This window comes from Ochotona curzoniae, unplaced genomic scaffold, assembly GCF_017591425.1.
Source record: "Ochotona curzoniae isolate NIBS_2020 unplaced genomic scaffold, NIBS_Ocur_1.0 contig_3819, whole genome shotgun sequence".
NCBI classification, from domain to species: domain Eukaryota; kingdom Metazoa; phylum Chordata; class Mammalia; order Lagomorpha; family Ochotonidae; genus Ochotona; species Ochotona curzoniae.
This window is the reverse complement of record NW_024466004.1, coordinates 14,810,764-14,823,963: the sequence shown is the minus strand read 5'-3', so window position 1 is coordinate 14,823,963 and position 13,200 is coordinate 14,810,764. Positions and strand designations below refer to the sequence as shown.

General features: G+C 37.1%; 1 protein-coding gene across 1 annotated transcript in view; it reads left to right on the top strand.

Moving 5' to 3' along the window:
- PKHD1 (PKHD1 ciliary IPT domain containing fibrocystin/polyductin) overlaps positions 1 to 13,200 on the top strand; it is a 405,478-nt gene that overhangs the window by 285,704 nt on the left and 106,574 nt on the right. Inside the window, exons 55-59 of the mRNA XM_040983008.1 lie at positions 31 to 185; positions 1,489 to 1,641; positions 7,028 to 7,906; positions 8,602 to 8,770; positions 11,178 to 11,335. Of these exons, the coding sequence (XP_040838942.1) occupies positions 31 to 185; positions 1,489 to 1,641; positions 7,028 to 7,906; positions 8,602 to 8,770; positions 11,178 to 11,335 (1,514 nt within the window). The remainder of the gene's footprint in view (positions 1 to 30; positions 186 to 1,488; positions 1,642 to 7,027; positions 7,907 to 8,601; positions 8,771 to 11,177; positions 11,336 to 13,200) is intronic.

Sequence of the window (13,200 nt, the reverse complement as noted above, 5' to 3'; positions counted from 1 at the left end):
GCACTTTAATGCTGTTTTATGTTGTTACAGAATCATAGTTGAGGATGTGGTGGACTGGCAACCTCATGACAAAATTATCCTTACTTCCTCTTCTTACGAGCCTCATGAAGCAGAAGTCCTCACTGTGAGAGAAGTCAAGGGCCACCATATTCGAATCTATGAACGACTCAGACACCGGCACCTTGGTAAGGTTTTGGTTTATTGGTACAGGAATGGGAATGCACCAGGAAGAATGCAGTTACCCCTGACTCGCTCTGATTGCTATTCAGCAGCCAAGCATAGTACCTTCTTGGTGCTTTAGACTCATACGCGAAGGCTTAATATCTATTTCTTCATTAATTGTTTGGCCTAATTCTAAAGGACTATAAAAACAAAAAGCAAGTTTCTAATATGATATTCTCATTCAATATTACTGGGCAATTTCATGATTTAGCCAAAAGTAAAAATTCATGGACACAGAATTACTGGTTTATTCTATGGTATGCTAAATTGAACAGTACTTATGAGTATAGTGACTATTATATATACTGGCTTCATTTTTCCAACTTAGTAATAGTGCTCCCTGGTGTGAAGTGCACATTATGTGTGTACTACTATTATGGAAAAACGGGAAGGAAAAAAAGCAGTACCTTTAAAAACGAAAGGACAGGGTACTTTATATACTATGCACTATTCGCATTTTCTATAAAAGAGAGAAAAAACATAAAAACTTTTATCTTCTGGTTTTGGTCTAAAGACAAATCTAATCCAGGAGATATAACAAATCTGTAACAGAACTTGAACATGAGGGGGTGATGGGATACCTTTTTATCTCCTAAGTGAGAGGGAATGAGTATTTACAGCGATTTCTAGTCCATAATTGCAAGGATGATTTCTTCTTTAAAGCAGTGGCAGAGAAAGAGAGTCTTCAGCCATCCCTACCAGTGATACTCAAGGGAAGATGTAACTGGTGTCAGTGATGTGAGCTGAAGGCTCCCAGTTCCTGGAAAGGTGTTTCAGGTGGTGGTGAGCTGAGACTGGCTGACGAGGAGGCTGCTGCTGCCTCCCTTTTGCCATTTACTCGTGTACACTATTGCTTTCCTTCTGTCACTGCCTCCCTCAGCTGACCTGACATTCCTGTCTGTCATGTGACAGGCTCATGGATTTTCCCGCTGATTTTATGTAAGGCACGAGGTAGAGACCTTCCAAATTGGACAAGCCTACGCTGACTTCCTGTACCAACAGCTGTTCCAGCACCCTCAGCTACTGAGAAGAAATGAATTTTTGCTCAGGCACTCTCCCTGTGATCCCAGAGAGAGACTAGTGAATGGGCTGTTTTATTTCTCAGCTGACGTCTTGGGGAATGCCTGAGGAAAAGCAGACCTTAATGTCGGCAGCCCTTCCGAAGGGAAGGGAGTGTTTTCATTTGTCAGGTTCGTTGTGTCCCCAGCTAGTGATTTCTGAAATAGGTTTGTAAAGATTGTTTTTGTCCAACTCCTATTGCCCCAGGAAGTGTCCATGTCATGGAGGATGGCCGACACATTAGTTTGGCTGCTGAAGTTGGACTGCTGACCCGAAATATACAAATCCAGTCTGATACATCATGTAGCGGGAGACTGCTGGTGGGGTCTTTCGGAAATCCCAGAAGAGAAGAATTCTCAGGTAAATAGAAATGTAAGTTATTAAGTGATATCTGTTGGGATCGATTCATCTTAGGTCTTTGAAGATTCTAATGGTGAGAATTTTCATTTACAAAAACAGCTATTCAAGTGAAACAATTCCCTTGTACTCCAAGAAACTACAATTTTTTTTCAGTCCTGGCCTATGATTAATTATCAATTGAATGTGAAAAAAATGCACTAGAAATCTGCACAGATGCACATTGTTCCCTCAAAGCATCTTCAACGTGTGTGAAATTCCTCTGCTTTGGAATTATAGGTGACTTACAGACCACTTGAATTTTATCTTTTTTTCCGCAATAACACACTATATCTGATGGTAAGCATCAGTTAATGCTATAAATTAATACTACAAATTTTAACTATTATTGTCATGTTCTAGATTGCTTTAATGATCAGATCAATTTTTTCGAAGACAGCTTTTTTTTGGAATACAGTAAAATTATTTGTTTAGGACTTTCTTTTTAATTTATTAATTAAATTAACGTATTTGAAAGTAAGGGGAAGAGAGGAGACCAAGGGAAATTGGTCTTCCATTTGCTGATTCATGAACCAAATGTCTGACAACAGCAATGACTAGATATACTGGAAGCCAGGGTTCCAGAATTCAATTCAGGTCTCTCACATAGGTAGCAGGGACCCAAGATATCTGCTGTTTTCCAGGGTAGTCACTAGTAGGAACCTAAATTGGAAGCGGAGCCACAAGTTTAACCTACAGACTCTAATGTGAATATAAGCATCCCAAGTGGACTTTCAGCTGCTGCATGAAATACTCATCTAGGATACTGTTTCTTCAACTTGTATTCCTTAAATATTATCCCAAAGTTGTTTACTGATTAAGTAGGCTGGAAAAGGCTGTCACTGAAGCCTCATCCTCGGGAAGTCATTTAGAAAGTATACATGGGGCCCGGCGCAGTGGCGCAAGTGGTTAAAGGTCCTCGCCTTGCACGCCCGGGATCCCATATGGGTGCCAATTCTAATCCCGGCAGCCCCGCTTCCCTTCCAGCTCCCTGCCTGTGGCCTGGGAAAGCAGTCGAGGACAGCCCAAAGCTTTGGGACCCTGCACCTGCGTGGGAGACCCGGAAGAGGCTCCTGGCTCCTGGCATAGCATCGGCCCATTGCGCTCACTTGGGGGGTGAATCATGGGACGGAAGATCTTCCTCTCTGTCTCTCCTCTCTGTATATCCGCCTTTCCAATAAAAAAAAAAAATTAAAAAATAAATAAATAAAAAAAAGAAAGTATACATGAATCTGACAGGATTAAGCTACTCTTGAATGTATGCAAAATAGGATTTTTATGGACACATTTATTTCATTGGTTTGATAAAAGGCAATATTTATACACCTTAAATCAATAATTTACAATTTGTAAGCTCTCACTAGAGCGGACTCTGCAAATGTGGTGAGGGCATTTTGGCAATATCTGGACGTCTCTGTACTAATCAGAGTCTGCAGGAGCTTCTGGTATCTAATGTGATAGATACCAAAGATGTTGCAGAATTCTACCACAAGAAAGAATTATCTAATCTCAAAAGTGAACTATGCTTAGTATGAAGAACCCTGCTCTAGAAAACTGAGACAAAGGCTTGGTCCTGGTCTTGTAGAAGTGAGGATAGGGCTCAGCACGGTAGCCTAGTGACTCAAGTCCACACCTTGCACGTGCCAGGATCCCATGTGGGCACCAGTTCTAATCTTGGCAACTCTGCTTCCCATCCAGCTCCTTGCTTGTGGCCTGGGAAAGCAGTCTAGCATGGCCCTGAGCCTTAAGTCCCTGCACCCACATGAGAGACCCAGAAAAGGCTCCTGGCTTCAAATCAACTTAGCTCCTGCCATTGTGGCCACATGAGGAGAGAATCATTGCATCAAAGATCTTCCTTCCTGCCTTTCCTCCTCTCTGCGTATCTGCCTTTTGAATAAAATGAATGAATGAATGAATGAATGAATGAATGAATAAAATTTAAAAAAAATAAGAAGTGAGAGTGTCTTACTGTTGTTGAAGACAGGGAATCAGGGAAAAGTTCCCAGTGAATGTATACTGCAGGTCGAGCTGCAACATGGTCAGGAAAGGAAACAAGGCAATTTCTTACAGTGGAGCACCAAGCCAGAGCTGAATGTGCTGCAAGACCGACTTTATTAAAACCTCTGACATTGTGGATCCAGGTCTTCTTGAATCATCTCCAGGAAAAGGAAAAAAGAAATGGTATTGTTCCTTGAAGACCTGAAACTGAGGAATTTTATACAGTGGGAATTGTATCTTACTATCATAACATCCCTATGAGAGGGGTTTTATTTTCCTGTTGTAGAAACACAGTCTATAATTCAATTATCTGTTTATTTGCTGGATCACTCATAAGTTTGTGCACTCATTAAAGATAATGTTGGATCCTTCATTTTTTCTTTCTGAATGTTGTTTTTGCCATGTATTAGGTGCTTTAATAGATATGGAGGGATAAAATTAATGAATAACACAAAATGTTATCTAGCTTTTACACATCAACTTCAAGTCTGATTCTCAAATCTGACTCTCTTGTCAAATATGCTTTTATTTTTCATCAATGTTGGATTTGTAGAAAAGTTGCAAAAATAATATGGGAGCTATCTATATACCTGTGTACAGGTTCTTAATTACTATGATTTTTCTCAATAGCATACTGGTTATGCTCTGTACCATTCATTCCATTTTCCTCTGTTGATAATTTCAGACATAAGATTTATATATTTGTTAAAACCATTAAATTAACATTCACACTTTATTAGGATTAAGTAAGCTTAATACAGTTTTTATATCTCAGTTATTTTGCTTTTTTTCTGACACACAGTCTGATTGGTTATCCACATTGCATTAAGAACCATTGCACATTCTTGTAAAATACCCTAGGTGAGGTGAGATGCAGGTGCTAGCTAAGGATCCAGCTATGGATAATAAATGACTATCAAGCAGAAATATTGGGTCAGGATTTAACTTTCCTGATTTCGTGTTAGAGGGTTTCATTATTCTCCTCTTTCTGATCAAAAACATCTAGAAAAATTTCTTCAACTTGCTGGAAAATTATGTGACTTTAAAAAGGAGATGTCCTGGTGCAGTGGTTTAATGGTTAAACTCCCACTTTGTAAATGCTGGACTCACATGTGGACACTGGTTCATGTCCTGGCTGTTCCACTTCCCATCCAGCTCCCTGCTTATTGCTTGGAAAAGTAGTAGAGGATGGCCCAAAGCCTTGGGATCCTGCACATGCATGGGAAACCTGGTAGAGGTTCCTGGTCCCTGGCTTCAGATAGCTCAGCTGCACTTGCTGATTTGGGTTTTACAATGAACTAGCAGATGGAAGATCTTTTTCTCTGGCTGTCTTTGTTTCTACATGTCTGATATTCATTTCCAATATAAATACATAAATATTTTTAAAAGGAAATGTGCATTTTCTTTTTGCTTTGTTCATCTATAACTAGTTTTAGGATTTAAACACAATTATTAAGTTCAGTAAAATTGAAACTCCAAATGTATATTTCCTCTAGCTTGTAATGATATTCAGTTGAAGACAGTTTTTGATTATTTGATGCTGATTAAGTATCATTTTAATTAAAAATGATGCAAATCCTTTTAAGCCACATACCTATATTATCTATTAAAAGAATATTTTTGAATTATAATGCATAAATGAGAGTCAGCCATAAAGCTACAGCAACTGGATCCCAGATCCTCTTTTCCCAACAGCAGTTAAAACCCATTCTTCAGTCTTGCTCTCTTCATTTTGATGAGAGAAATAACATTACATATGCCCTCTGACTTTAAAATCAACACACACACACAAAATACAGGGGCAAGAGCTGAAGTTGTGATTACCTCACAAGAGATAGATGACTAATGATCACAGATATTGCCCCATTATTCAAATTCTGTTGCATTGTTGCTCCTTTGAAAGCACTGACTCTCTTGCTCTTCACAAGTATATCTACATGGAGTCAATAATAGTTTATTATTCATATGCCTACGTCCTCACCTTTCTCTGTCTCAGTTTCCTTATTGAAAAAATGAGAGTAGTTATGCATACTTTCTAAAATGCTTATAAAAGTAGTATATAAAATAATTCAGAAAAATACATGTAGAATATAACCTGGTACATGGTGAACAATGAAGTGTTATATTAGTTGCTATTAATTCATTTCATTATTAGATAATATTTATTCTCTTATAATCATGTTATTACCTGTTATACTGAAGCTTATATCAATCCACTGACCTTAAATCAACCTACCCATTCTATTTTGTTTCAATGATATTTAACTAAAACAGGACAAATCAAATCTCCATTAAGATACATAAGTTTCTATCCTTTTTTTTTACATAAATGATGTCAGGATAAATGTTATTTTTGTGAAAACAAAATGGGGAATGTAGTTTGTCTAGGATAAAATATACAAATGGTTTTATAGGTCCTTAAATGGTTTAAAACCTGCTATTTATTCTATTGCATTCTAGTTGATTAGGGCAGAAGCAAATTTTGTACTTCAATTCTTATTAAGAAATGCTTCCTGCATATTATAAGGTTGACTGTTATATTAATTCCTGCAATATCTTTGGATGACTGTGTCATTTTCGTATGATTTATAGGCACTCAGAGAAGGATATTGCCCATGAGTTGAGTGACCAGGAACCACTTTTTTTCTCATTCTTATTCAGTTTCTGACCCAACCCTTAGACAAATACTCAGAATCTTTAAACCAGCTGTGCCTGGGACTGAAGTTGTGGTGCAGTGGGTTGTACTGTTGTTTGTGACACTGGCATCCCATATCAGAAAGCTGGTTCAAGTCTAGGTTGATTTGTTTCCCATCCAACTTTATGCTAATATATTTAGGAAGGCAGGAGACGTCAACCCGAGTACTTCAGGTCCCTGTCACCCATGTGTTAGATCAGGATGGATTTCCTGACCCCTGGCTTCAACTTTGGTTTTGTGGCCTCTTGAGAAGTGAGTAGATGAAAATCTCTTTCTCTCCCCTGCCTTCCCTTTCTTTTACCTCCCTATCTCTCTCTTCCTCTCTCTCTTTTCTGTTGCCATCCCTTTAAATAAAAGTAAGTATTTTAAACAGAAGCATTAGCTGTACCCATTTTTAAAACCTATTTCCTTTCCTTGTATTTCCTTCTCTCTCTTCCAATTACATCAACACACTATTCAGACTTCTCATAAAATCTTCTCAACCCTTATGTGATGTTTCTGATCCATATTCTGTTAGAATCAATATGAAACATCACACTGGATTGAATATAAGCTTATATTTTAATTAAGGATATGCATCTTCAGTTGTTTTCTGATGAACTATGTTTTTATCTTTTGTGAAGGAATAAAAATTTGATGATTTGTGCTTATTTGTAGGTGTCCTTCAAGTTTCAAATGTGGAAATACACAACTTTGGAACACCACTGTATGCATCCATTGAATTCATTAATGTGTCCACAGGATCATGGATAATATCTTCTACTCTTCATCATAGTTGTGGTGGTGGCATTCATGCACTTGCCAGTCATAGCATAATTTTAAAAGACAACGTAGTGTTTGATGCAGCTGGTCATGGCATTGATATGGAAGGCCAGGACTATTCTCTTACTAATAATCTTGTAGTCCTGGTGGCACAGTCAGCATTGTCCACTGTGTGGGTTGCAGGTATCAAAGTGAACCAGGCAAAGGATGTTGATCTCTTCGGCAATGTTGTAGCAGGATCAGAGAGACTGGGCTTTCATTTAGGAGGCCATAGGTGTTCCTCTCCTGGAGTGATTTGGTCTGGCAATGTGGCCCACTCAAACCTTCATGGCCTTCATCTTTACAAAAAAAGTGAAATTGAAAATTGCACCAGTATTTCTGGATTCCTGGCTTTCAAGAACTTTGACTATGGTGCCATGCTACATGTGAAAAACAGCATGGAAATGGAGAACATCATTCTGGTCGACAATACTGTTGGTCTTTTTGTGCTGGTATACGTATCTTTTGTTCCACAAAACTCCAACAAAGATGCTCGGATTGTGTTTAGAAACTCAGATGTGGTAGCCACTAGCTCTACTTTTGACTGCATTCAAGACAGAGTAAAGCCTCGGTCAGCCATTATGACGTCAAGAGACCGAGCGCCTTCCAATCCAAGAGGCGGGAGAGTTGGTATACTGTGGCCTGCATTCACCTCAGAACCAAACCTGTGGCCCCGGGAGCCATGGCACAAAGTGAGGGATGGCTACTCAGTTTCAGGAAGCATTAAACTTCAAGGTGTGATATTTTGGTGTACCCACGTAACAGTTTTAACCATCTTTGAATAGACTTTTCATAACATTCTAAAATTACATCAACAAAAAGATACAGTATGGTCTGATTGACAACCTGTGGGATTTTATTAACTACAATGATAGTATGCAACAGTGAATGCTTTTGTAAAAGCCACTGATATTCACATACAAAGTGAAGGGATTTCATTGCAACAATTTAATTTGGTTATATAACAGATATGATTTTTCCTGTTATAGAAATTGATGAAAATAGTATGTAGAAATTATGCTTTGAGGTTGGTTAGTAATCCATTATACAGTTAGGACTGAAATAAGTTACTGGTGCAGCTTATTTTCTGTAAAATTTTTTTGGAATGTTGTGTTTTCTCCCTATTAATTTAGTCTATCTGGTTGTTAATTTATTTTTTCCGTTATATAAATGAAATTTGATCATGCTTTCATGGAAGATATTTATCTTAAGTGTTTAATGTACTGGGATTTTCATCTCTTTTACGTCTGATTTCCACTCTAAAGAGTGACAGATATTTTGTATGACCATTTATGTAAATTTCAGAAGCTATCTATCCTGTATAGCTTAAACTGCCTCCTCCTAGAAGTGCATTATAACATTTAATTGTGTAATGTATATCTGTGAAGAATGATTTACATCATACAGTGCTATTATTTTCACAATTTCAGGTGTGACATTTTCCAATTTTGGCAAGAGTTGCTACAGTAAAGACCTAGATATTTGCATTCTACCAAATGAACAAAACACAGGGATAATGCACCCAATAACAGCAGAGAGTACCAGGATGCTAAATATGAAAGATGAAAATAAGTTCTACTTTCCTCCATTACAACCCAGGTAATTTTATAATTTGTATTAAGCTATATTTATGAAGAAATTGGAAGATTTTCAAATTGCCAAGCATGGTTTTAAAAGGAAAATTATAGTTGAATAATGAAAAATAGGGTTTTCTGGAACACCTAGGTCCATTGAATTAATGATCTGAATTATTTTCTCCTTCTGTTCTCTATCTTCTCAGATAAAGTATTTCTTGCTAGAAAAGTAGAGTCCCTTTCTCCCTTTTATCTAAATTTGATCATGTGACTTTCTTTAGCTAAGAAAATGGGCAGAAATACATTATATATTTTATTCATATTTTATTATTCTGTTCAAATGAGAGAAGCTACTTTGAGATATTACTGCTGCCAAGAGCCCTCGCACTCAACAATGAGGCTTAAATAGGCTCAGGCCATGTGTAATTATGGTTTCTGAGATGACTTTTTTCTTTTTTTAATATGTGAGAAGTGGGCTAATGTCTGGTATAGCACGTTAGGTTGCCACCTGTGATGTTGGTCTCTCATATGTCCTGCAGTTCAAGTTCCCACTGCTCCACTTCTGGTCCAGCTCCCGGTTAATGTCCCTGGGAAGACAACAGAGATGCCCACGTCCTTGCTCATTGGTCATCTACATGGGAGTCACTGATTGAGTTTCCTTGTAGCCATTTGGAGGCAGCAAGTTGGCAGATGGAAGATTTGCCTGTCCATCTGCCTGTCTCTGTCTCTCTTTCTCTTGGGATAACTCTTCCAATAAGTAAACACATCTCTTTTTTAAAAAATGTGGGGAGATTGGGAACAGGGAGAGCAGATTTCTTTCCCTTTACGTAAGGAAAACCTCCTTTGGCAGAAAAAAAAATCTTACAAAACTGCCCCAATTAGACATTCATGTATTTAATCTCCCTAAAATTTTGCTTTGTTGCCCATTCCTTGTTCACTTTAGGGAGCTAAACCAAATTTGGTGTTTAGTTTGCCTGATTTGTTCATCCATATGATGATGTGTTACTATTAGGCTGAAATAATTGTGAAGATAAATGCCTTAATCCATTGGTTTCTTTTACAAAACAGCACGGACTGTAGATATATAAAGGACATAAGTTTATGTTTTACAGTTCTGGCAGGCTGGGGAATCCAAACTTAAGTTATTTAATTAGTGTCTGGTGAGGGCTACTGATTGCTTCCAGAGTTGTGTTTTTTTCTTAAATATTTACTTTATTTTTATGAGAAAGTCAGATATGCAGAGAGGAGGAGATACAGAGAGGAAGAGCTTCTGTTCATTGACACACTTCCCAAGTGGCCTCAATGGCCAGAATTCGGCTGATCCAAAGCCAGAAGCCAGGAACCTCCTCCAGGTCTCCCATGCAGGTACAGGATCCCAAGGCTTTGGGCTGTCCTCAACTGTTTTTTCAGACCACAAGCAGGGAGCTGGATAGGAAATGGGGCTGCTGGGACATGAATCAGTGCTCATATGGGATCCTGGCACACTCACAGTGAGGACTTTAGCTACTAGGTTACCATGTCAGACCCCAAAGTTGTCCTTTATTGCTGTGTCCTCAAGAAGGGAAGAATGCTGTGCTGACATGCCTGAGAGGACAGCTGAAAAGACTGTATCTCCAACACTTTAATGAAGGCTGGTTTCACTCAATAGTGCCCCATCCTCATGACCTAATCACCTGCCAGGCGTTCTACTTAGAGCTGTTAATAGTTACAATTAAGTTTCAACTTGAATTTTGAAGGATCACTATCATTTGAACCAAAGTACAATATGAACTTTGCATCTGATTTTTTTGTACTTCAGTATTTCAGTATGTGTTTGGCATGGCATAAATATTAACATCACTAGAATTTAGTACAAGTTTTGAGCCAGACTAAACAAAATACATTCTCTATAACTCATCATTGTAATTATTAATCATTTGGTTTTATATCACACTTGACTCTACAATCTGGGAGTACGGGCCATTTCTATGTTCATTATCATTATATTTCCCAGTCTATATTTAGCAAGTTTTTCAGTAGATATTTTCTCAGTGAAAAATACCTATTTTACTTTGCTTGTATATGGTACAAATATAATTGTTATTTACGATGATATGTGTAGAATACTTACAATCTTGGAAGTTTCTCAAAGAGATAATTGTCCTGTGTTCAATAGACAGTGGAATTAGAAACATTTTCTTTTATTTCTTAGAAAATTTGTGATCTATATAAACATATTTCCAACTATCTACAACATGTAGTTAATAAGAATATATTTCTTCTCTGCATATACCTAGAAATAACTGATTTTCTGGAGAATATTGTTTAGTATATATGTAACAGATTATCAATAACAAAATCTAAGTGAATTAGTCTTAGCCAGTATCTGCACTACAAATATGTTTTTTATGTGTCCTATTATAAAATGACAGTGTAGCTTTCTATATCTACAGGAAAGATTTAGAGAGAATAATATGCCTAGAATCACAGTGTGAAAATCCAAGGAAATACCTGTTCAAGGACCTGGATGGAAATGCTTTGAATCTGCCTCCACCAGTTTCTGTATTTCCTAAACTTGAGGCAGAATGGACTGGATCCTTCTTCAACACAGGTCAGTTAGATCTGAACACAATGTCTGTGGTAGCAGCATGAATGAAGGCACTGATTTGACTGTGTTAAATTCAAGATCATATGGAGATTTGGGGTCACTTACTTAAAACTTAGCTATAGGATAGAAACTTGAAATATTGATTACTTTATGTCTTTTTACATTTTTTCTACCTTTTCCCTGTCTGAACTATTGGTATTATATAATATATGACATTTAGAACTATTTCTACATATAATTCTTGTAATTACCATCAAACATCTCACTGAATTTTTCAGTATGTTGACAAAATATGGGTATTGCAATATAGATGTTGAAGTCAGTACTGAGTGCACAGGAATGCACTTAGGACAAATTCGTGTTGATGTATGTATTACCTTTATTGAATATTACCACTAAGCATTTTTTTTCACAGAGGAATTAAATCCAGAAATACATGTATTGAGAAAATATGGGCAGAAAAATAAAATGCTTCATTAAAATGATAGCTACTTTTCCATTTTTATTAGGTATACTCAGTTTTCTCTTGTGAGTTATATTGATTTTTAGAATTTCACTTTTATATGCATTCATGCTATAGGGAAAGCATCCTTATCCTTTAAATTACTACATAAATAATTGTAGATTTTTCTGGATTTATGATCTTTGCTAAGAATTGCATTTATATGAAGTTAATGACAAGGGGTATGCTTTCCAGAGTACTTAATGAAAATTACATTTCATTCTAAGAGAAAAAATAGAGATTGAATAAGTATCTTAGTTTTTCCTCTAAGTACACTATGAAACAAATTTACAATCTATGAAGTTTCCTTGCATATGTGTGTTGCTGGTGGTGATTGGGAAGCAAGTGGAAAGAGGGTAAAGGATTAGGATGATCCCCAACATACCAGTAGGCAAGTGACACTGGAAAAGAAAGGACTCCAGTAAAGATGTACTGTCAAATTGGCTATGACTGTGAAAGCTGCAGCCAGGTGTAGTGGAGAGCCGCTGGTAACCTGTGAGCATGATTCCTTAGTATCTCAACCAAGCCACAAGGAAGCTAATACATTTCAAATTCCTTCTCATTACTGGCTGAAAAATGCTTCTGGGTATATGCCTCTCCATTCTGTCGATTTTCCCTAATCACACACTTCTTCTTTTCTGTGATATTCCTCAGAAGGAAATTTTTTTTGTTTTTTGTTTATTTTGTTTTTCAGCAGAACTGTGCTGTGTGAAGATGAGTCTCCCAAACATGTGGGTTTGAAATTAAAGTCATCTGATACAAATGGGAGCTAAAATGTTAATTAATTTTTAAATCATGATAACATGCTTTTAATGAACTTCTAGGTGGTTGCTTACCATGTGGTGTGAAGTGTACATATTTAGGCATACATATGCTATTTTGGTTACAAAATCAGTGCACTTGGTTTTTCTGAGATGCTTGTCTTTTCTGTATAGCTTGACTTTGTGCTGAAATTCCAACACGTAGTATGATATTATGCAATATTTACTGTCTGTCGTGGCATAGACAAGCATGCAAATGTGTGGGTTGCTGATTGTCAACATAAGTGTATGTAGCTGAGTGTCTCAAATCTTGATATTTTAAAGCTAATAACATCTTAGATGAGTTTGCTTTAAGTATAGGGATTTTTCCACAGTGGAATATGATGTTAATTGCACCAAAAATAAAATTTAAATCTTTCGATGAAGGAGACAGCACTTGGTAAGTAGTGCCTTATGGGTGCAAGTGGGATTGCAGTGTTTCCTTTGATTTCCAAGGTATAAGTAAATCCCCCCTGCCTTGATGAGTTATGTATAGTTTTTAGATTGCTTTTAAGCTACTTGTCAGTTTTGTCTACAATCTAGTGGGTGAAAAAGAATTTAGTCTT